The sequence below is a fragment of the Ahaetulla prasina genome, chromosome 1 (genome assembly GCF_028640845.1).
Source record: "Ahaetulla prasina isolate Xishuangbanna chromosome 1, ASM2864084v1, whole genome shotgun sequence".
Lineage (NCBI taxonomy): Eukaryota > Metazoa > Chordata > Lepidosauria > Squamata > Colubridae > Ahaetulla > Ahaetulla prasina.
In genome coordinates this window covers 64187464-64210250 of record NC_080539.1, presented here as the reverse complement: position 1 = coordinate 64210250, position 22787 = coordinate 64187464, and the positions used below count along the sequence as shown (strand labels likewise).

General features: G+C 38.6%; 1 protein-coding gene across 1 annotated transcript in view; it reads right to left on the bottom strand.

Moving 5' to 3' along the window:
- The window catches only part of XDH (xanthine dehydrogenase), a 60957-nt gene that overhangs the window by 3564 nt on the left and 34606 nt on the right, over positions 1-22787 (bottom strand). The window contains exons 20-36 of the mRNA XM_058177756.1: positions 22077-22196; positions 20895-20991; positions 20013-20137; positions 18683-18816; positions 17955-18042; positions 16652-16738; positions 15846-16037; positions 15016-15161; positions 13954-14035; positions 12824-12919; positions 12400-12528; positions 11340-11414; positions 10013-10065; positions 8998-9112; positions 8278-8343; positions 3940-4128; positions 343-510 (exon numbers count right to left, since the gene is read on the bottom strand). Of these exons, the coding sequence (XP_058033739.1) occupies positions 343-510; positions 3940-4128; positions 8278-8343; positions 8998-9112; positions 10013-10065; positions 11340-11414; positions 12400-12528; positions 12824-12919; positions 13954-14035; positions 15016-15161; positions 15846-16037; positions 16652-16738; positions 17955-18042; positions 18683-18816; positions 20013-20137; positions 20895-20991; positions 22077-22196 (1962 nt within the window). The remainder of the gene's footprint in view (positions 1-342; positions 511-3939; positions 4129-8277; positions 8344-8997; positions 9113-10012; positions 10066-11339; positions 11415-12399; positions 12529-12823; positions 12920-13953; positions 14036-15015; positions 15162-15845; positions 16038-16651; positions 16739-17954; positions 18043-18682; positions 18817-20012; positions 20138-20894; positions 20992-22076; positions 22197-22787) is intronic.

The following is a 22787-nucleotide window of genomic DNA, read 5'->3' as shown; positions in this document are numbered from 1 at the left end:
GGACTTTTACTTAATATACTTGACTGCATTGACAAACTTCTGAAAGACTCTTATTTTAGAAAAAGTGTACTTTAATGTACCAGCTAGAAGACTAAGGTTGAAGTCAGAAATCTTTGTTCAAATCTTGCTTTTCCCATGGACTTGCAAGGAGATCTACTTTGCCATGAAGATTTCAAGTTTATACATTTTGAATGCTTGAAAAGCACCATAAAATTGTTAAATGTTGTGATTACCAAGTGTTCGGGAAAGCCTTTACCAATTGAAAACTGGGTCCTGGTTCATATTGACCTAATGCTTAATGAATTATACTTGCAGAAGAGAATAGGAGATAAATTAACTTACCAATTTGGTGAAGGAATCAACACAAGCATTGCGTATTCTTTCTGGAGTAGCTGGACTATCTAATCTGAAGGTTCCTTTCAATGCAGATTCTTCCCTTGCAGAGACAATTGCATCTTTGATAGCATAAAATACAGAGGCTGCTAAGAACAATGGAGGCTCACCCACAGCCTATGGAGATGAAAGGGCAAAAGGCCATGCAATCTTCCATCAATAACATATTCTCAGCATATAATAAGATATATATATCACATATAATTTACTGATTCACAATTTCACTGGATCACATTCTGTGGAATTACTAGGTACAGTGATGGAAAAATGTATATTTTGTGCATAATTTATATGTTGTAGTCCCCGTTATGCTCCCTTATATTCAAATTCAAATATTTATTGTCAGTGCACAACATATGTGCAATGAGATTGGTTGAGCTCCCTCAGTGCACCCTCCCCAACACAATACAACTCACAGTGAAGACAGAAAATCCCTAACCCAATAAATCATATTAACAAAACACCCAGTCCTATTGCACCAGTGTGAACATGTTACACATTGCGCTGGCCCTGCAGTCCATCATACTACATAGTTATGATGTTATTTCTCATTCAGGAGTCTGACAGCCCATGGATAAAAACTGTTCTTCAGCCTGTTTATACGGCTAGCTATATTTTTTTTTAATCAAGTTTTATTGATTATTTTCTTTCATACACACACATACAAATGTTATGAACAAAGTATTGATCGTATCATATCTTATACAACTTATCATATCCAATTTCATTTTACATAGCTAATATTTTTACCAAAATATTCGGCTGGCTATATATCTATATCTCCTTCTCAATGGTAGGAGGGTAAAGAAGTGATGACCAGGTTGAGAGTCGTCCCTGAGAATTTTCCTCACTCTTCTAAGGCAGCAAGCCCTAGCGATCTCATCTAATGGTATCAGGGGACAGCCCACGATGTTTTGTGCTGTGATCACCAACCTCTGTAATGTTTTTCTATCCATGGCTGTCAGACCGGCATGCCATACTGTGATGCAATAAATGAGGACACTTTCTATTGTGGACCGGTAAAAGGAGGTCATCAGTTGTTCCACCCTGTTTTTATTTAAGACCCTAAGGAAATGGAGTCTCTGTTGGGTTTCCTGAGCACCTGGATCATGTTGTTTTTCTAGGTGAGGTCTTCACTGAGATGGACTCCCAGGAATTTAAAGGAGGAAATTCTCTCTACACAGCCCCCCTCAATGTCCAACACCATCTCCTTGGTCTTGCTGATGTTCAGGTGCAGATTATTTTTTAACCACCATGTGGAAAGTTTTTGAACCTCCCCCCCTGTACGCTGTTTGGTCTCCACCTATAAGAAGACCCAGAATGGTGGTGTCATCTGAGAACTTAATGATCACAGTAGATGGGTCTGACGGTACACAATCATGTGTGTACAGTGTACAGTGAATACATGCAAGACTGAGCACACAGCCCTGTGGGAAGCCAGTGCTAAACTTAAGGGGGGTGGATATGACAGACCCAACCCTCACTGTTTGTGGCTGGTCCCTCAGAAAGTCTTTGATCCAGTCACAGATGGAAAATCCAAGTCAGTCAGCTTTTTGATAAGGAAGCTCAGCAGAATGGTGTTGAAGGCCAAGCTATAGTCTATGAAAAGCATACTGACATAGTGGATAGCTCGCTACAGAATGTAAAGCAGTAGCTATGGCGTCGTCTGTCAACCTATTCCTCCTGTAGGCAAACTGATATTTGTCCAAGTCCAGTGGGAGGCCTGTCCTAAGTGTTGGAGAATCAATCTCTTGAAGCACTTCATCACTACAGACGTTAATGCGATAGATGTAGTCATTTAGGCAGTTAATTGCTGTTTTCTTTGGGACCAGGACAATAGTGGCGGCTTTCGAGCATGATGAAACACAGGCCGTTTGCAGGGAGATATTAAAGATCCTAATTGGGACCCCTGCTAATTGATCGGCACAATTCTTTACCACTGTCCCCAGCACCCCATCTGGGCCTGCAGCTTTGCAAGGATTCACAGCCTTCAATACAGCTCTCACTTGGTGTTCGTAGAGAGTGAGTGGCTGGGAATCCAAAGGCCGGCGGGCAGAGGCTACAGGAGACTTTTCACCTCATGGCGGGCGAAGAAGCTTTTCAACTCCTTTACCAATGAGGCATCAGCATTGACCGTGTTCCTCATGTTATATGATATCATCAGCTAACTTGTGGATATTTCCTTCATTTTATAGGCAACTAATGGGGACAATTTAGTAGTGTGGATTTGGAGAAGATAAGTGGTCCCTGACCATATCAAAGAAGTTTGTTGGTAGGAATCAATACAGCACTTCCTTCTTTTGATTTTTTTTCCTTTCACCCAGGCTTTAGTACTGGACATTAGTCCTGTTCAAGTTTTTGTTCTCGTTATAAGAAGAATCATGTGAGAATAAGTATGGGATCATGCTCATGAATTCATTCCCCTCCCAAGACAATTCTATAGTCTGAATCTAATTTCTTCCATCCATACATTATACCGTATATATTGGGAGGTACGTGTCTGTAGAAGAAAGCCTGCTTTACTCATATAAACTCAAATTCCGATCATTCATGGAGCTACATTTCCTGGGAACATATACTACTACAGCAAATTCACTGCTTTCAGGATTTTTTCCCAACATGTAATGAATCATCACAATTGAATAACTCCAATATAACGGAAGCAACAATGATTTCCATTTTCACTTTTACAGGCTTCCCAATTGTGTAGGATGAAGACAAATATATCTGTCTGTTAGAGAATAACTCTGAGTACCTCCAGGACCAATAAGCAGTGACATTGTTGAACTTGTATAATGTTTAATTAGACAAATTAGGTTTGTCAAACACATTAGGCTAAGCTCAATTGGAATTCTATGTGATTCAGCATGTTGTGTGAACCTGATCATCATACTGAGCCATAGTATTGTTTAGCTGCTATTTACAGTATTGTTTTTAAGCTGCATTTAGGATTTAAAGTAGTCTGTGCATTTGGCCAAAGAGTATTTAATTAGTGGAGAAACATTTACAATATAATAAACTTTCTACAGCCAGTAACCCAAATAAACAAAATGAGCAATTCCTTCCTATAGTAAGGTCATTAAAATGTTTTAAGGTAAGGCAGGATAATATGGAAGAGATAAATAGAGTTGTTAAAACATAATATTTATATTCCTTAGTGTAGTAGTACGAAAATCATTATGCTCTGATGCTCCAGCTAATAAGTTCTGACTTAGCATTGGCCTGTCCTATAAATATTACACTGTTTTAGAATGGTGGATAGAAAAAATAAGTGGGAGGAAAAAACAATCACAAAAGGAAAGGGAGAAAGAGAAATTTCTTCAATAGAACATAGAATTAATCCAGTGATATTAATCACCTAAAGTATATTTGATTGTATTCTGATTACTTACTGAAGCAACCAAAGCAAGATCCCATGTTGCTAATTGTTATTAAATATCTGGAGTACAGGAGATATGAGAACAGTGTTCTGCCTTGCATGTATGCTTAATAAGTTAATATGTTAATTAACAAATAGTGAAATGTATTTCCCAATGAGATATTTACCTTAGATGAATAAATGGCTTTGCTGTTTGGACAATCCCGGAGAAGAGAAACATGGAACTCTGATGGAATGTCACCAAATGCAGGGATCTTGTACATTCCAGGCCCTCGTGTATACAAGTTGCCTTCGGGGGAATAGCGTAGCTCCTCCATGGTAAAAAGCCCCATTCCTTGGACAAATGCTCCTTCAATCTGAAAAAAATAAGTAAAGTCCAAATTTGTTCTTTTCCTTTCTCTTCCCCATCTCTTTGGTAACAATTGAAAGATAAAATGGGTTTAAAGATTTATGTTTATGTTTGTTTGTTTATGTTTATTCAGATTTGTATACCGCCCTATCTCCCTAGGGACTCAGGGCGGTTCACAGGCAAATAAAATACATATAAATACAAGATAAAATGTCCGTTAAAAAACTTATTAAATATAGCCCGATAATTAAAACAATATATATAATAAAACCCATTTAAAATCTAAATTTAAAAAACCTAGTCCAGCCCTGCGCAGACGAATAGATGTGTTTTAAGCTCGCGGCGGAAGGTTCGGAGGTCCGGAAGTTGACGAAGTCCTGGGGGGAGTTCGTTCCAGAGGGTGGGAGCCCCCACAGAGAAGGCCCTTTCCCTGGGTGTCGCCAGACGGCACTGCCTAGCCGACGGCACCCTGAGGAGTCCCTCTCTGTGAGAGCGCACGGGTCGGTGAGAGGTATTTGGTAGCAGCAGGCGGTCCCGTAGATAGCCCGGCCCAATGCCATGGAGCGCTTTAAAGGTAGTTACCAGCACCTTGAAGCGCACCCGGAAAGCCACAGGCAGCCAGTGCAGTCTGCACAGGAGAGGTGTCACGCGGGTGCCACGAGGGGCTCCCTCTATCACCCGCGCAGCTGCATTCTGAACTAACTGCAGCCTCCGGATGCCCTTCAAGGGGAGCCCCATGTAGAGAGCATTGCAGTAATCCAGACGAGACGTCACGAGAGCGTGAGTGACCGTGCATAGGGCATCCCGGTCTAGAAAGGGGCGCAACTGGCGAACCAGGTGAACCTGGTGAAAAGCTCTCCTGGAGACGGCCGTCAAATGATCTTCCAAAGACGGCCGTTCATCCAGGAGGACGCCCAAGTTGCGCACCCTCTCCATCGGGGCCAATGACTCGCCCCCGACAGTCAGTTGAGTCCTCGGGATGCCGGCATCCACAGCCACTCTGTCTTGGAGGGATTGAGCTTGAGCCTGTTTCTCCCCATCCAGACCCGTACGGCTTCCAGACACCGAGACAGCACTTCGACGGCTTCGTTGGGGTGGCCCGGTGTGGAAAAGTACAGCTGAGTATCATCAGTGTAAAGCTGGTACCTCACACCGAAGCCACTAATGATCTCACCCAGCGGCTTCATATAGATGTTGAACAGGAGGGGCGAGAGAATCGACCCCTGCGGGACCCCACAAGTGAGGCGCCTCGGGGCCGACCTCTGCCCTCCTGTCAACACCGTCTGCGACCGGTCGGAGAGATAGGAGGAGAACCACCGATAAACGGTGCCTCCCACTCCCAATCCCTCCAACCGGCGCAGCAGGATACCATGGTCGATGGTATCAAAAGCCGCTGAGAGGTCTAATAGGACCAGGGCGGAGGAATACCCCCTATCCCTGGCCCTCCAGAGATCATCCACCAACGCGACCAAAGCCGTCTCAGTGCTGTATCCGGGCCGGAAACCGGACTGGAATGGGTCTAGATAGACAGTTTCCTCCAGGTGCTGGGGAAACTGACACGCCACCACACTCTCAACAACCTTCGTCACAAAGCGAAGGTTGGAGACCGGACGATAATTACCTAAAATAGCCGGGTCCAGGGAGGGCTTCTTGAGGAGGGGCCTTACCATCGCCTCCTCAAGTATTTAAAACCCAAATATTGCACAGGTTTCTACAGACATGCTTTGGTCTGCTTCCTAAATGTTTAATTATGACTGCAACTCTATTCCCATGTTCTTGGGAATAGGCCCCACTGGGTTCATTAAGACCAGTGGTGAAATCGAATTTTTTTTCTACCGGTTCTGTGGCCGTGGCTTGGTGGGTGTGGTGTTGCTTGGTGAGCGTGGCTTGGTGGGCATGGCAGGGGAAGGATACTGCAAAATCTGCATTCGCACCCTACTCCTGGGGGGACGATATTGCAAAATCTGCATTCGCACCCCACTCTGGGGCCAGCCAGAGGTGGTATTTGCTGGTTCTCTCAACTACTCAAAATTTCCACTACCAGTTCTCAAGAATCTGTCAGAACCTGCTGGATTTCACCCCTGATTAAGACTGTGTGTAAATTATCATCAAAGAAAACTGCTCAGTTTAAAGACTTCATAGCCAGACTGCAATTATTTAGCGATTAAGAAAAACATTGTTTGCAGACATTTATATAAATTGCATTACATGATTGTTGCTTAAATGAGTGGTGAAGCAACTAATAAAATTATAACGAATATATTGCTTTACCATCTGTTGTAAGCCATGGTTTAAAGTGTATGCTTGCTAATGCGTTTGGACATTATACTGAATTGCATTAGCAATAAAAGCCAAATTTCAATGGTCCTCTGCTCAGGCATGGCCATGAAAGACAGATCTAATTGGTCTTGTTCAGATGATGACTCTGAAGTGTTTTTTCAGTAAGGTATTCAGATAATACCTTATTGAATACCTTACTGAATACAGTAATACAGTAAAGTATTCAGATAATACCCCCTCCCTTTCTCTCCCTGTTCTTTATTATGGTAAGATTGGCCTCTATCCAGGTATCTACAATGCTCCAGGGAAGTCTATTTTGCTGGAAGCTTTTGCACATGCAGAGTAAATGTTTGCAGGATCCTGACTCAAACACATTTTGTCTTACATACATATACATTTCTCCTGCAGACATTCACAACAAACTTGTGAATATTACAAGGAAACTTGTTATTTGAGTAATGTTGGCAGAAAAGATGATTTATCAGATGACAAGCATGGTGAATGATTCAATTCAAGTGACACCTGAATGGGCTAGTTTCCAAACTTCAAAATGTAGCTATTCTGAGTAATTGTACAATACTTATTTAGAAAACTAAGTCAGGTTCATAAATTTCAAAGGTGGCATGCTTCCCAATACCATAGATAATATGCATCAAAACCTGTGATTTCTTGTAGAGACAGATGAAGTTCATGAGGAGCTAAGACCTTGCTAATATTAGACACAAAAATGGTTCATGTCATAGTGTAGATGAAAAAAGCAATGATAACATGTAGTTAAGAACATAAAACATAAATGTAAAAGTTCTTGTGAACAATGCTTATCTACAAGAAAAACATTTGCAGATGAGGTTCAGAGTGTACCTAATATAATAAACGTAACAAAGTTAAATATTAACCAGTACCAATTTTAATATTATCACATATTGAAGGCTTGCCAGCTCAAGTGTATATATATTCAACTAGATTATATGTCTAAATCAGTGGTCCCCAATCTTTCTGTCTTGGCGAACCAGTAAGGGGGTTGAGAGGGGATGGTTCCATGTGAGCAGCATGCACACGCACCCACCACTCTTGAGGAAATGGAGCTTTACACGTGAGCGCCTATCATTTATGAAAGTGGAGCTGTGTGTGTTTTTTCATGCTCGCACCTCTCACTTGAACGGCCCCATTCCGAATGGGCCACAACCTGGGGGTTGAGGACCCCTGGTCTAAACAATGGTTTTGTGGCATGATATTTGGTTAGTTGTACAGGAAGCCCAGGGGTGAAATGCTCCCAGTTCTGACTGGATCTAGAGATCCGGTAGCGATCATGGCCGGTGGTTCGGCGATCTGGTAGTGATGGCGGAGCAAAGCTCTACCCACATGCCTGGGTGTCTTACTTCCTGGTTTTAACCAGGAAGTAATGTGTTTTTTACCTTCTGCACATGCGCAGGTTTTGCGCATGCACAGAAGGTCTGCGCGTGCATGTGACATATGCAGGGGCCATGTATACTTCCGAACCAGTAAGGAAAGTAGATTTCACTCCTGAGGAAGCCTCATAGTTAGCTACATATCTGAATTTAGTCATTTAGGTGAATTGCAACACAAGTTAAAACAGAAAGTTCAGTTTCTCCAAAACGTGAGCATTTTCTGAAATGAATCTACACTGTAATGAACAAACCATTTTCCTTTTTCCAGCTGGCATAAAGATATGCATCATGTGCAAAACACTTGAAGGCTAGCACAAACTGATAATAAATTAGCAATTAACAGTTTCCTGTGTTAAAAGAGTTCATAGTACTGTTGCCTTTTGCTGATTATTAACCAATTTAATCTGTCTGATTGTATAACACATTTATTTCAGTTCCACAGAGTATAGACAACTTGCACTTCTTACCTGCCCTATATCTATAGCTGGATTCAGGCTGGTGCCAACATCCATCACGATGTCAGTGCGAAGATTCTAAATATTGAAATAAACAAATGCTGAGTAAACACAAGGCTAACCACATACTATTAGCTAAATATGCATATCATTTGATGTTTTTTATTCGTCTGTTTCATGGAAGAGCAAAGTTTTCATTTGAGCTGGAACTAACCAGGTCAAAATTCAGCCTAGATATTGATGTTGACAAGATAACTCTCAGTGTGATTTTAAGATCCCAATCTCAATGCAGTGCGATGCAGTGCAACGCAATACTTGATGATTTAAAAAGTTATCCTGATAATAGAATTCATTTCTTAAAGATGCAGCCCTTTGGAGTTAATTGTCAGGATGGCCTTCACATTTGTAGAAATTCATCATCACTACAAAATTAATAATTAAAACAAAATTAAAGAAATAGATTATAAAACTTCCACTATAAATTTGGAAATGTTTTTACCAATTTCATACCCAGATGAATCCACCAAAAGCAAAATACACCAAGTGATTTTAAAAACAACTATATAACCCTAGTTAAAAAAAAAATAAGCACAGAGCAAAAAATTTATTAAAGTTCACATAATCTAAAGACAAAAATAACTTATCCATTAAATTCATTCCTAATTATTGTAGAATGTCCCTCCATACATCAAGATAAAGAAGTGCTTTTAACTGTTTAGTAAGTCTGCTTACCTTATGGTCACCGGTCAGACAATCTATCTCAACCTCAGAACAAGAAACACCATAGGAGAAATAATGGAAAGGCTTTCCTGCATTCTTCGAGAAGTCATACGCAACATTAGGAATTCTTAACAGAAAGAAAACAAAAGGAGGAAAATATAAAATCATCAGAGAGATTATAAGGTACAAAAGGCAATGTATGAATTAATATATGGATGTGGTCAAAGCAAGGTTGGTTTGCAAGAATAAAAAGAGATGGAGAAATATAGTGAACAGCTGGGAGTAAACTAGATTGTCTACATTTCATTTTTTTTTGCTCATGATAGCTTTGATCTCTTTGGCCTACAATTCCTTTTTCCCCCCCTTATTTATTATAAGCAAATATTTGCTTATTATTGTTGCTTACCCCAAAAGGGAAGACCATGAAGGATGTGTTTGTATGCATGTACAGATTTTATTATTATTGCTGGTAAATCACTAATTTTGATTTAGTCCAATGTTGTTAGGTCAGAATATTTAAAGTTACTAGAGTAAAGCAATACATGGGACTCTGAAGATCCAACCCATGATTCTTATTAATCAATATTAACAAGGGATTGAAAACAAGACGTTTGCACTTCCAAGCTGGTCCCCAAAATCTGGAGGTCACATTGAGGGCCGGCATAGAAGAATTATTTCAGTTATTTCATGAAATAAGCTGCATTCATTCCATTTCTTTATTACAGCATTCTTCCTCCTCTCCCTCTGGCGCTCAACCACAAAAACCTTTAGCTGTTCTCTCTAATTCTTATGTATTATTTAGAGCATGCAAATATCGTGACTCAAGGTAAGACTGAAGTCTGGGATTTCAAGAATAAGTGGAGTTATTATGTTAGTAGAATGTGGATAAGGGACAACTCTGTCTGATCTTTATTATAAGCCCATTTTATGAAATTAGCTTAAACCTAAATCCCCAACAGCAGAAATAATACCCAATGGCCAAACTTTATGACATTCTGCAGATCTTCTCTCTGATAGTTTCACTCACCTATAAAACCCTGTAGCTGATAAACTCACACAATCATGATAGGCTGCTAACACCTAGTGAAAAAAGCATATAAAATCATGTTAAGCTTTTCTCAAACTGGAATAACTGTAATATCCTGGGGAGAATGGAAGTGTTTCATTGAGTAACGCAAGTATTCATAAGGAAAATATTATGAACAAAACCTTTTTTTTAAAAAACCCAAACTTCTTCTCAACTAGTAAAGTTCAACTTTAAAAATGTAATAGACCTTTGTCAAAGATGAACATAAAGCAAAGAGTGTTCTATGTGAGAGTGCAATCTGATATTCTGAGGATTGTACACAATTACCCTCCAGTTATTGCTCATCTCCAATTCCAAATAGCTGCAGTGAATGTGGGAAAATGCTGGGAACTGTAATTCAACAGCATCTGAAGGACTACAAGTCTGCATCTTCAACATTTCTCTTTACCTAGAAGGGTGTCCTACAGAACTAATGGAATTTCCTTCTGAATAGATATGTACAGGAGTGCATTGCTAAATATTAAAATGATTTCTAATTGTGCTTTTATATTTGCCAACTCAAAACCGTGGGCAGCCTTATTTGGAATTGCTATTTTTACATGCTTTAGACCAGGGTTCTCCAACCTTGGCGACTTTAAGACTTGTGAACTTCAATTCCCACAGTTGAAGTCCACAAGTCTTAAAGTCACCAAGATGGGAGACCCCTGCCTTTAGACCAAATAGATGGCAACATCAGACTAAACATGGCTGATATAGTAATCTAAGTTGCATTGGCTTTTATTAATACATGGATGGGACCATTTGTAAAGTCTAGAGCTTTGCTAGGCTGGGGGTTAATTATTTATTTATTTTTAAATTTTGTTTGCCACCCATATCACTGCAATTGAAAGGCAGTGGTAAAACTGTTTCCATATCACATCAAGGAATCTGCATGGATGTATCCCCAGGAATCAAGCTTGGTTAGAAGGCAACTTTACCATCCTGTAACAGATAAAAATACAGAACAAGACACATTTATCATCACCACTCCTTGAATAGGGCATATCCTGTATAGACCACAATAGCATGAGTTGTCAGCATTAGAGCTAGAAAATTGTAGTAGTTGCCTCCCACAAAACTCCACTTATCTAGAAGAAGCCCCAGGCTGGGGAAGGCTGCCATATAACATTAATATAGAATCAAGATGAGATATGACAACAATACAATGCTATATGTAGCAATTAAGAGAAAGCTGCTCAGAATGAATGAATAGTATATAGTAGCACATAGTATACAGGTAGCACATTTATATTATTTAAACTTCAACTTGTACTAAATAAAAACATACCCAGTCTTCCCATGATCCTTTTGGGTTAGCACATCTGAATGGCTCCAATCGTTCTAAGATGGTCTGGCAAGCATTCTAACAAATAATCCGAATCAAAGAAAATTTGTTACAAACATAATCTCTACTGTGCCTGCAGATTGCAATTATGATTACATAGTTTTATTTGTCTCAAACTGACCTCAAAGGAATAATAATGTAATGATCTATTTTATATTTAAAATTGCCATGTCAGGCACTTTTAAAGCAGCACCAGCATATATACTTAAAACAAAATCAGAATGCCCACTTTTACTGTGCAAACTTAATAAATTGTTTCTTGAACTCCCAAGCCAGACAGACTTGTGCTAACAGCAATGATTGTATAAGTCAACTTTTCTAACTTTTTTGGGACTGTATGTCACAGATATGATCTCAGAATTGCAGACTTTGGCCATGGAAGCTAAAAAGTAGAATTTGATCCAAAAATCTGGAGAATAACAGGTTGTGGAAAGATACCACAGAGATACCTAAGCGTCATCTATTATTGTATATTTGTTTATCTCAGATTATCTGAGCTCAAAACATATTTATTCATTCAAGCGGGACTGGCATAATATTGTTGAATTTTAATTGGGTTTTTTAATATTTTAAAATTTTAAAACTAAATTTTTAATTATCAGCCTTTCTAATTTTCTATGTTTTAAATGTTGTCTTAATTGTATATACTCTGTTTTTTTATTTTGGCTGTACACCGCCCTGAGTCCTTCGGGAGAAGGGCGGTATAAAAATGTAATAAATAAAATAAATAAATAAATAAACATTAGTAAAAGCTTAATAACCAGATATTATCATTCCAAATGTTGCTATTTTGATCAGTAATAGAATTCCAGGGTCTAAGACAAAGGATTTTCTCACCAACATATAGATAATGGCACTCCATCATTTATTTAACAATTTTCTTTTACATTAAACTTGTATTAATGATACCTTTCCGGGGGAAGGGGATGCAGCCAAATTATTTGGAATGGTGCCCTGCTACAAAATGATAGCTACAAAATTGTGTATAAGTAATATCCCTTACAGAAACAGCCATCCCATTGATATCAGCACTGACAGAAGCAGCTGTTGGTGATGTATTTGGCACCGTGTTGGTGCTTGTCTCACTTATATGGATCTTAGAGGTAGGGATTCCCAGAGTCTTGCTGGCAACCTACAAAGAAAACATTGGATTCATCATTAAATGTTAGCCTAGCCACAACCCAAAGAAACAGAACTTTATAAAAAGTTTGTTTCTTTTCTTAAAAAAAAAAAAGCAAGCCATTCTGGCTCCCATCAGATAACAAATATAACACAGCAAGGGAAATAAGGGGGTGGGGGGGAATAGGATATTTACATGTCAAGATGTTTGAGGATTTCAGAAGCTGTTATTATAAATAGATGTTGCTGAACAAATGAGGTATATATTAAAACAGCTCAGGGCTTTTATATACATATTCCTAATTTACCTGAATCATCTTGGTATGCAGACCTTGACCCATCTCAGTCCCACCATGTGTGAGCAATACTGAACCATCCGTGTAAACATGTACCAATGCCCCAGCCTATCACCAAAATTAGAAAAATGAACTGTTAAGATCTGTTTGAAATACTATTGTCTCTAGGATGCATTTTTAACTATAGTCTCCTGTCTTTCATATGCTTTCATTAGGAATCAATCTAACTGATACCAAAATGCTAATATTAGAAGCTCCATGGAATTTAATCATATGTAGCACATCCAATATTCAACTCTAGCTTCATCCAGACTAAGTAAATATATTTAGAAGAAGCACAGATACAAAAAGTTATAGAACCATATTTTACTTATAGAGCATCAGGACTGAAACCTATGTGAAATTTAATCTATAGGTGAAGGCTTCCTCGTTGCACTCATGAATAACCAGGCACCTCATTATTGAACTTCGACCACAATGTATAGTGAGATCGAATAAATCGAGATAGAAATCGAATAAATAAAAATAATAATAAAAAAGATGGGACTATATAAATATAGATCCCCTGTTTTCAGAATTTATTAACGCAGCTGTGTAACTGACAGAAGTTGTTTCTTATTCAACTGAAGCTAAAGAAAATATTTTTACACAAATCAACATGTTATTAATTTATGAATTATGAGAAGGCAAAGTGAGCCGTCCCTTTAGCTAGTAGATATAGCAGCAGAAGTTTGGGCAGGGAACAGCAGCAAGGTATTGGCAGACAGATGTGTGAATATCATGCCTCTAGTCTGCTACTGTCAGGTATGATGAAGCATGCTATCCTTACATTAGTGCTGATGTAGTGCCATCTGGGGCAGGTAGCAGTATCTTTTGCTTTGACCAGAAAACTAAACGTTTTGGTCCAGCACTTTGGAAAATGAGATCATAAAGATAGTTGCTGCCCTCAGCTGACATCCAGTCATTTTGAAGTTCAAATAGAATCTGTCCTAATATAACTGTATAAGTTTGGTACAATCTATTAAAAAAAAACTATTTCCAAAGTTTGGAAACACATGAAGCATGGGAATTCTATTTTTATATGAAGAAGGCCACCAGCGGCCCATAGGCTGTCTGAGTAAAAATATAGGATGCTTGCCAACCTGATTCAGAAAAGGAACGGTGAAGCTGATCCCAAACTTGGTAGGAACAATGGCTATGCCCCTCTTCTTCCAGCGATTCTGCCTGGGAAAACAGAAGCGTATCAAAATGGAATGCCTTCCCAAATGCATTCTTCCTAAGCAAGGCATTATTTTCCAAGGTTGTGTGCAAAACAAATCTAGCATCCAGTCAGCAAATATTATAAATAAGAAACATGATTAGTGATGGCAGCCTTGTAGTACTGAATATAACGTTCAAAAGAATTTATCTAAAGTTTAAACCTGATAGAATACAAATCTAAATATATATACCGCATTTATACCACAGGGTGTGTTTCCCCCTTTTTTCCTTTGCATTTGACCTTGATACCATCATATTGGGCCTTATTGGGGGGGAGACAAATTAGCATACAGGGGAGAAGTCCAGAAGTTATCCACATGGTGCTCAGTAAACAGCTTGCACCTAAACACCAGCAAGACAAAGGAGATGACTCCCGGAAGTAGAAAGAGGAACCTGCCCCACTTTACATCAAGGGGGGCCATGTGGAGACGGTCTCCTCTTTCAAATTCCTGGGAGTCCACCTTAGCCAAGATCTCACCTGGAAAAATAACATGGTCCAGGTGGTCAGGAAGGCTCAATAGAGACTGCACTTCCTTAGGGTCTTGCAAAAAAATCAGGTGGAACAACAACTGATGGCTTCCTTTTATCTGTCTAGGATAGAAAGCATCCTCACATATTGTGTGACAGTATGGTATAAAGGCCTGATAGCCGTGGACAGACAGGCATTACAGAGGGTGATGAGCACAGCACAAAAAATCATGGGCTGCCCCCTGACCTCACTGGATGAAATCGCCAGGACACACTGCCTTAGCAGAGTGAGGAAAATCCTTAGGGATGATTCACACCCTGGTCAGCACTTCTTTACTCTCCTACCATTGGGCAGGAGATATAGAAGCATAGCCAGCCGAATGAATAGCTGAAAACCTTTAGAAAGAAAATAATACATATGAGATAATTTCAATTTTCAGTAAAATCAGAAATTGTAAAAAAAATAAGATACTCACTGGTTGAATTTCTCAATGTTTGTTCTTCTGACATGATACTTCGATTTTGCAAGGCACTCTTCCCAACATCTTTTCAAGGTGAACCCCTCAAGCTTTTGATTGTAATGAGTTAGATCTCCTTCATCATACAGATTGATTTTTCGTACCTTTTCAGAACAAAAGAGAAAGACTTCAGTTTTGATATAACTGGGATCTTTTAAACAAACAAGCAGAGCTTTAGCAACATATTGAACTCTAATCTGAAACTAATCCTTGTCTTGCTCAAAACACGTTCATCACCCCATCAATATTCAGTAGAATAAAGGAATGGGACACAATTGCCATGATGCCTAATAAGATTTTTACATCCAGCTAATGAAGCAATCCAATTATCAGCATCAGTGATAAAATCAGATTCAGCAGAACTACATGAAGAATATACACATTGAAAGGCAGGTGAAAATAATGCTAACCAAGTTATAACAGACAGGAGATAAGTAGATGGTATCCACAGAATGCCTGAGATTTATTCTCAGTTCAAGAACACTGCAAAGATCTGGAGAGAAAACAAAGGTTTGGAATTCAAAAGAGGAGCATCAGGGAGAGAGGTGGCACTAGCCTTTTACCAGACTGGCAATTTCCAAAAAGGAATGCTGGCAATATAGACAAGGGGGGAAGGGTATCTAATTTGCTCCTTTTCCTTCAGGCCAAATGGAAGTACTAACTCCAAGAAAGAAATTATGGTCCACTGCTTTCACATAAAAAGAACTGTGAAAGTTCTGATAAGTACAAGTGATTAGGAGAGTATTATAACTTGCTTTCTGCAACATTATATCTCGGTGAGCACATACCTCTTCTGCTGGCAGCCCACACTTCAAGGCTATGTCACTTATCCAGCACTCAACAACCATCATTCCCTGGGGACCCCCAAATCCACGGAAGGCTGTGTTGGAGGCCAGATTCGTTTTACAGACAACACCGATACCCCTGATATTTGGGATGTTGTAGGTATTGTCCATGTGAAGCACAGCTCTGTCCATAACCTTGGGGAATCAGTTTAAACAAATAAATAAATTACATGAGGGGTAGGTTTGTTTGTTTTGTTTGCTGTTATTCCTACATCAATAGTTACAAACTGAATATTTTCTGCATACTGTGCATAAAATGGCAGAAAATGTATGGTATTATGCATGCAAAAAAGAGTGTCAAAGTTAAATCAAACTTATTATTTCATCATAACTTTATTGGTGAGCTTTTATTAATCTCAAGTACTCTCTTCAGTTTTGAATCTCAAACTCTTTTTGAGATTTGCATCACAAGCAGCCTAGTCTAGATTCCCAAAATCTATGTGGATTCCTGATATCACTGATTGCTGGAAGCCTAACACATCTGAATAATATTCAGCTTTTCTTGATATGTTGCATCAGACCCAATTTAAGGATCAAGTCTTCTCAACATCTGACTTTTTCATTAGTATCATTTTACAGTTGTCTACATTATACAGTTATCATTGTTGCTGTTCTAATCTAAGCTATCCTTGCTATTTCTCTATTCTACCAGAAAACTACAACTTCCGTTGAATTCCAAAAGCTTGCTCATTCCTACAACCCCTGAAGTTGGTTCAAATGAATCAGAGTAGACAGTGATTTCCACTTACCCCATGAGAAAGATCAACAGAATTTCCTCCATTGCTGTAATATGACACATCTAGGCTGGTAACCCTTCCATTTTTCTTAAAGCCAACCTGGGAAAAGCAGAAAATAACTATTTTGTAGAATTCAATTACTCCAGTTACAGATATTCTGATATTCATTTAACTTAGCCATTTGGTTTTAAAAGAGAGGTTTTCACGGAAGCTACTATTAGAGGACTATTTTACACAAAAAAGACAATTTCTAGCAAACCATCTAATGATTAAGGCACAAGGCTAGAGATTTGGATATAATGAGTTCTAGTCCTGCCTTAGGTGTGAAAGCCTCTCTCTCAGCCCAACCCATCTCACAGAGTTATTTTGTAGGAAAAATGGGAGGAGCATATGAGATATGATTTTTTCTATAAAAATAAAAAAGGGGGATAAAAAAATCAATCAATAAAATAAATAAATACATTTAGAATTATATATATATATATATATATATATATATATATATATATATATATATATATATGTATATATATATGTAGATCTTTGGTTATTCGGGTTTTCTCCCGCGTAAAATATATATATATATTTGTTTTCTGAGGTTATTCGGGTTTTCTCCCGCGTAAAATCCCGCGTAAAATATATATATATATATTTGTTTTCTGAGGTTTTCGCGGGTGTTTGTATGTAGATCTTTGGTTATTCGGGTTTTCTCCCGCGTAAAATTGGAAGTGTCTTGGCGACGTTTCGACGAAGTCTCATTCGTCATCTTCAGGCTTCAACCCGTGCTTCTGGGAGCAATGTGTCACACATTGCTCCCAGAAGCACGGCTGAAGCCTGAAGATGACGAATGAGACTTCGTCAAACGCCGCCAAGACACTTCCAATTTTACACGGAGAAAACCCGAATAACTAAAGATATATATATATGTGTGTGTGTTTTCTGAGGTTTTCGCGGGTGTTTGTATGTAGGTCTTTGGTTATTTGGGTTTTCTCCCGTAAAATTGGAAGTGTCTTGGCGGCGTTTGACGAAGTCTCATTCGTCATCTTCAGGCTTCAGCCGTTGCTCCCAGAAGCACGGCTGAAGCCTGAAGATGACGAATGAGACTTCGTCAAACGCCGCCAAGACACTTCCAATTTTACACGGAGAAAACCCGAATAACTAAAGATATATATATATATATATATATATATATATATATATATATATATATTTTCGTTCTTCTTATATTATATTACTCGCTCAGGTTTCACTCATCACAAATGTTTCGCTCATCACAAGTGTAATCTTTTTAATACTCATATTAATTTTTATTTACCTTATACTGTGCCCAATATGGGTGTCTTCCACCAGAAATCAACATATCTTCATCTCGATCAAGCATGCATCGTACTGGGCAACCAATCCTGTAGAATTAGGCTGAGAGTGAACCTACTGCAAAGGTGTCGCGGTAACAATTTATATCAGAAAATAACATGGGAGGCTCTTTTCTAAGTGGTTTCACTTGTGAATATACCTTTTCTATTCTGACATTCCCTTAGCCATAGAGCACACATAGATCCCCTCAAAGCTACTACAAGTCCCAGTGGGTGGGACTGTCCCACCCATATTTTCTAAAAGCAAGTTAAGTTAAAAAAAAAAAAACAGAGAAAGAGAGAATTCTAAAGATGTATGAAATCATCATATAATTGAAAAGACCAGGAAGTGGGGGGGGGAATAAAGCCTTTGCCAGAGCGGGTATTGAAAAGGATGTTCTTTTAGATTTATTAATCTAATTCTACAAGGCACCAAACAATATAATATAATATAAATCTACAAATTGGCAATGCAAGTAAGTCAGTCTCTCCAGCATGATGTTGAAGGTAGCAGCCATTTCCAAATTATAGTAGAATTTTGCATTTCGATGTGAGGAGAGCAATAACCCTGGAAAAGGATATGTAGTGGTTCCGGGCCACAAACAAATCTATTTTCTTGATTCTCCATATGAAACAGAAACACATTACTACCTGAAGTAACCATACTGAGGGGCCATTCATTAGAACTTACTTAGCAGCAGCTACTGCAACAACTGTAGACAAGATCATACTTCTAGATTCTTTCCCTCCAAATCCTCCTCCCATTCTCTTCACGCGAACCAGAATTCGATTAGAGGGAACGCCTAAAGCATTAGCAACAAATTCCTGAAATAATAATTTAAAATAATTCAACCATGTATTAGCCTACATTGAAATAGTTCTTTCTGTAAAGAGAAAGAGAAAAACTAAGCTAAATAACTCCATTCCTGGCATAAAAGTAGCCTACACACATTCGCAAACAGGGAGAATTATTGAATTCAGTGAGATTTATTATCAATAAGCATGCATAAATGTATGTTTCCTGAGATCAGATTTTCAGTTTCTTTATGGAAGAGTGTGAATTCCTGCATGCAGATGTTAGAAGATGAGAAAGTACTTTATATACATAGATGCAGATATATGCAAATACATATACAAGGTGGTCACATTCAGATTATAAAGTATCCAGGTCGTGGTTTCAGTAGCAGCAGTCAATCTATGTTGATAAAATAGAAATGTGAAGGACTATTAAAGACTTCTGTTTGTGTTTAGAATCTTTTTTTTCTGTCCAATCTTTTTTGGGAATGTGTTAAATCAGAATCATTTTCCTTTCAAGTAAAGACAAAATTGACTTTGTGCTAAAGCAATTTACTAATTTACCATATAATTCCATAAATAAAATTAGCAACTTATGAAAGTTCTATAGCTGAGTAAATGAGGAACATCAGGGAATACCAGAAACTCAAACTAAATTTCTTGGTTCTCAGATGCCAAAGGTGGTCTACATATCCTTATTATTGTGCTTTGCCTAGTGTACTGCTGAGCTAAGCTGCCTTGACTGTTGTCATATTTTCAAGAATATGATTTTTGCAAATGTATAAAAACCACATTGGATTTTTTGATGTGTGAAGCATCATTCTTACTCCATACCAATGGTGGAAGGATGTCATCTCTTAGAGTTTCAGTAAAGCAAAGCACCTCTTCAACACCATGCATAGCATTATGACATAAACTATTTGTACACAAACTGGTCAGAAATAACAGATTATTAAAACTGAAGAATAAACCAGGGCTAACTAGACAGGGGAAGAAAAGCTTATCATGAACCAGACGAGCACAGACAAGGAATGGCGAATGTAATTCTCCCATGTAATTTCCTTCCTTATTGCACGCTAGAGGAAAATCTCTCCTCAACTCTTAATGAACATCCCTATTCAAATAATAATAACAATAACAATAACGAATCATATTATTCTTGGTGGCAAAACTGACTGCCTTCTCCAAAAGCTATCAAGATCAAAGCTATCAATGGACTGGCTGACCTGAGTCTTTGCTAAGTTTTGGGTGGATACAAAGAGTTCCATTTCTCCATCTTCTCCTTTTGGCACAGCAATTGTGCAGTGAGTCTCCAGATAAAAATGTTCCTGGCCACCGATGTACATCTCTCCTAGGCAGGATGGAAAGAAAGGATTTCCAAATCAAATAATACATTAAATTCAAAATAGTGCTTTCCAGGGTGATGTGAGAATTTATACAATAATGACTCCGATTCTAGCTCATGGAGTTCGGAGTCCAACCACTGATCTTCATTGCTTGAGTTCTTAGACTCCAATCGCTTGGAAGGAAAACCTGGGCCTCTCCTGTGCCCATCAAGATTTAACAATCTTTATGCACCTTATCAAATGGCAGTTTGCCTCCCATTTGCTCCTCTTAACAAAGGAAACAAACATTTTTTTATCCCATTAGTAACTTTGGGTACAGATTCCAGGAAATATAGTTTGTTCAAGATTTTACCCTACCCAGATTCCACTACACCTAATCATGCTGTTAGTGACAAAAAAGGATTCTCGTGTGGTCTTAGCTCTGAGCACTTCATATGTATCAAAGAAACTTTCCATTTTTACTCTGATATGGACAGACAGTTTGGGGAAGCTGGAAAAAAACAATGACAAAACAAGAGGAGCTTGAAAAGATTGTCCATTTCTAACCCCAAGATCAATGCAAATGTGTTATTCATCCAGTCAATGCTTTAAAACAGGGGTCTCCAACCTTGGCAACTTTAAGACTTGTGGACTTCAACTCCCATAGAACTCTGGGAGTTGAAGTCCACAAGTCTTAAAGTTGCCAAGGTTGGAGACCCCTGCTTTAAAAGAAACCTTTGTTATACAAATCAAAAAGAAACAAAAAGAAATGAGGAAGCTTACCTTCCACAATATGATCAGCCTCTTCAAATCCTTTCTGGATATTTCCTTTTTCAATCTTCCTATCAGTCTTAAAGAAAGATTCTTTCTCAATGGCTTCCTATGCAAATTATAGGAGAATTAATTAAATACACACATATTTACGTGCACACGTGTGCTCACACATACATGCATACATACATACATACATACATACATACACACACACATAAAACAACCAGCTCTGTTTTGTGTAGCTTAGCCAAATTAAACCAATGTTATGTACTGTTAGGTAATCTGCATCATATTTTGAATGAAAGGTACAACAAAAGACAGGTTTTCTGCACCTTATGTAGAAAAAAAACATTGGCAGATAGTACCTGTCATTATCTATTTCATTAGAATTCCCTATTCTCTACTTCAACAACTTTCTTTCCAGTTCTTTCCAGTTGTCCTGTGCTGAAAAACCTGAAATTGGAGGTCCTGATGTTGTCCTCAGAACAATTTCAGAAAAAGTCTGTCCAGGGAGATGGATAGCAGTGAGTAGAAAGTAGAAAAGGAGGATATCAAATAGATAGAGATTAGGTATCACTAATTTCTCCACCTCCTTTATACAGCCAATGTTAGCACTTAGCACTTAGATTTATATAAGATCTCATAGTGCTTTACAGTCCTCTCTAAGCAGTTTACAGAGTCAGGATATTGCCCCCCAACAATCTGGGTCCTCATTTTAACAACTTCAGAAGGAGAGAAAGCTGAGTCAACCTTGAGCCAGTGAGGACTGAATCCCTGGTAGTCATCCGAATTAGCCAGCAATACAGCATTCTAACCACTGCGCCACTATGGCCCTAAATGAATACAACTCTAAATGGCAAAATATTTGCTCAGCTCTAATTACACACTTCAAACATTTACACCATAAAAGTAAAAGTAAATGACCATTTCTTAGTTGGGACTAATTTGCAAAAGAAAAAGGGGTTTTGCATGCACCAAGTCTGTTGCCCTGATTCATAAAAACAATGATCATAACAAATAGGTGTAGAAACAAGGACAGACTATTTTCACATATCCATCTCAGAATCACAGTAACAGAAACCAGAGAAGTTACTCTCAAATCCATCTCTCTTAAAAAATAAAGAAAGAACTACGTTTACTCAGTCAGGACTCTGAAATCAAGGTGTATGTCACTTTCTTGCAGTGTCTCACCTGGATAGTGATAATTGGTGTAAGCTCTTCATATGTGATCTTCACTGCTCTAGCAGCTCTTCGGGAATGTTCCTGTGTATCTGCCAGTACTGCACCAATAATGTGCCCAACACATGTCACCTGGGGGAGTGGGGAGGAAGACTTTAGTTTATTCAGCAACTTCGGAAAATTTAGCTGATTTACTGTCAGTAATACTTTAATTTGGATAGATTTATTTTTGAACCCTAACTTTACATAAAGAGGACAGACATTCTGAATTCAGACATACTGTTGGACAACAGCTAGTCTGGGCACAAGTAATTGAACAAGCAATTTCTCCAATTTTCCCTAGAGGAAGAAAACTCTTTCTATACTTTTGAAGGGTGTTTTTTCAAGAGGCAACTGGAGTTTCTGTTTTTTCTCTGAAGAAGTTTTCCTTCTCATCTAAGAAGCTTCTTCAGCTCTGACTGGATGGTGGGGAATAGAAGGATTTATGCTCTATGCAGACAGCTGGTCATTTGCATTCTTTTAGAGAGTCATTAAGGGATGAGGTGGCGGCTCAATGGCTAAGATGCTGAGCTTGTCGATCAAAAGGTCAGCAGTTCAGGCAGTTCGAATCCCAGTGCCACGTAACGGGGTGAGCTCCTGTTACTTCTCCCAGCTTCTGCCAACCTAGCAGTTCAAAAGCACATAAAAAATGCAAGTAGAAAAATAGGGACCACCTTTGGTGGG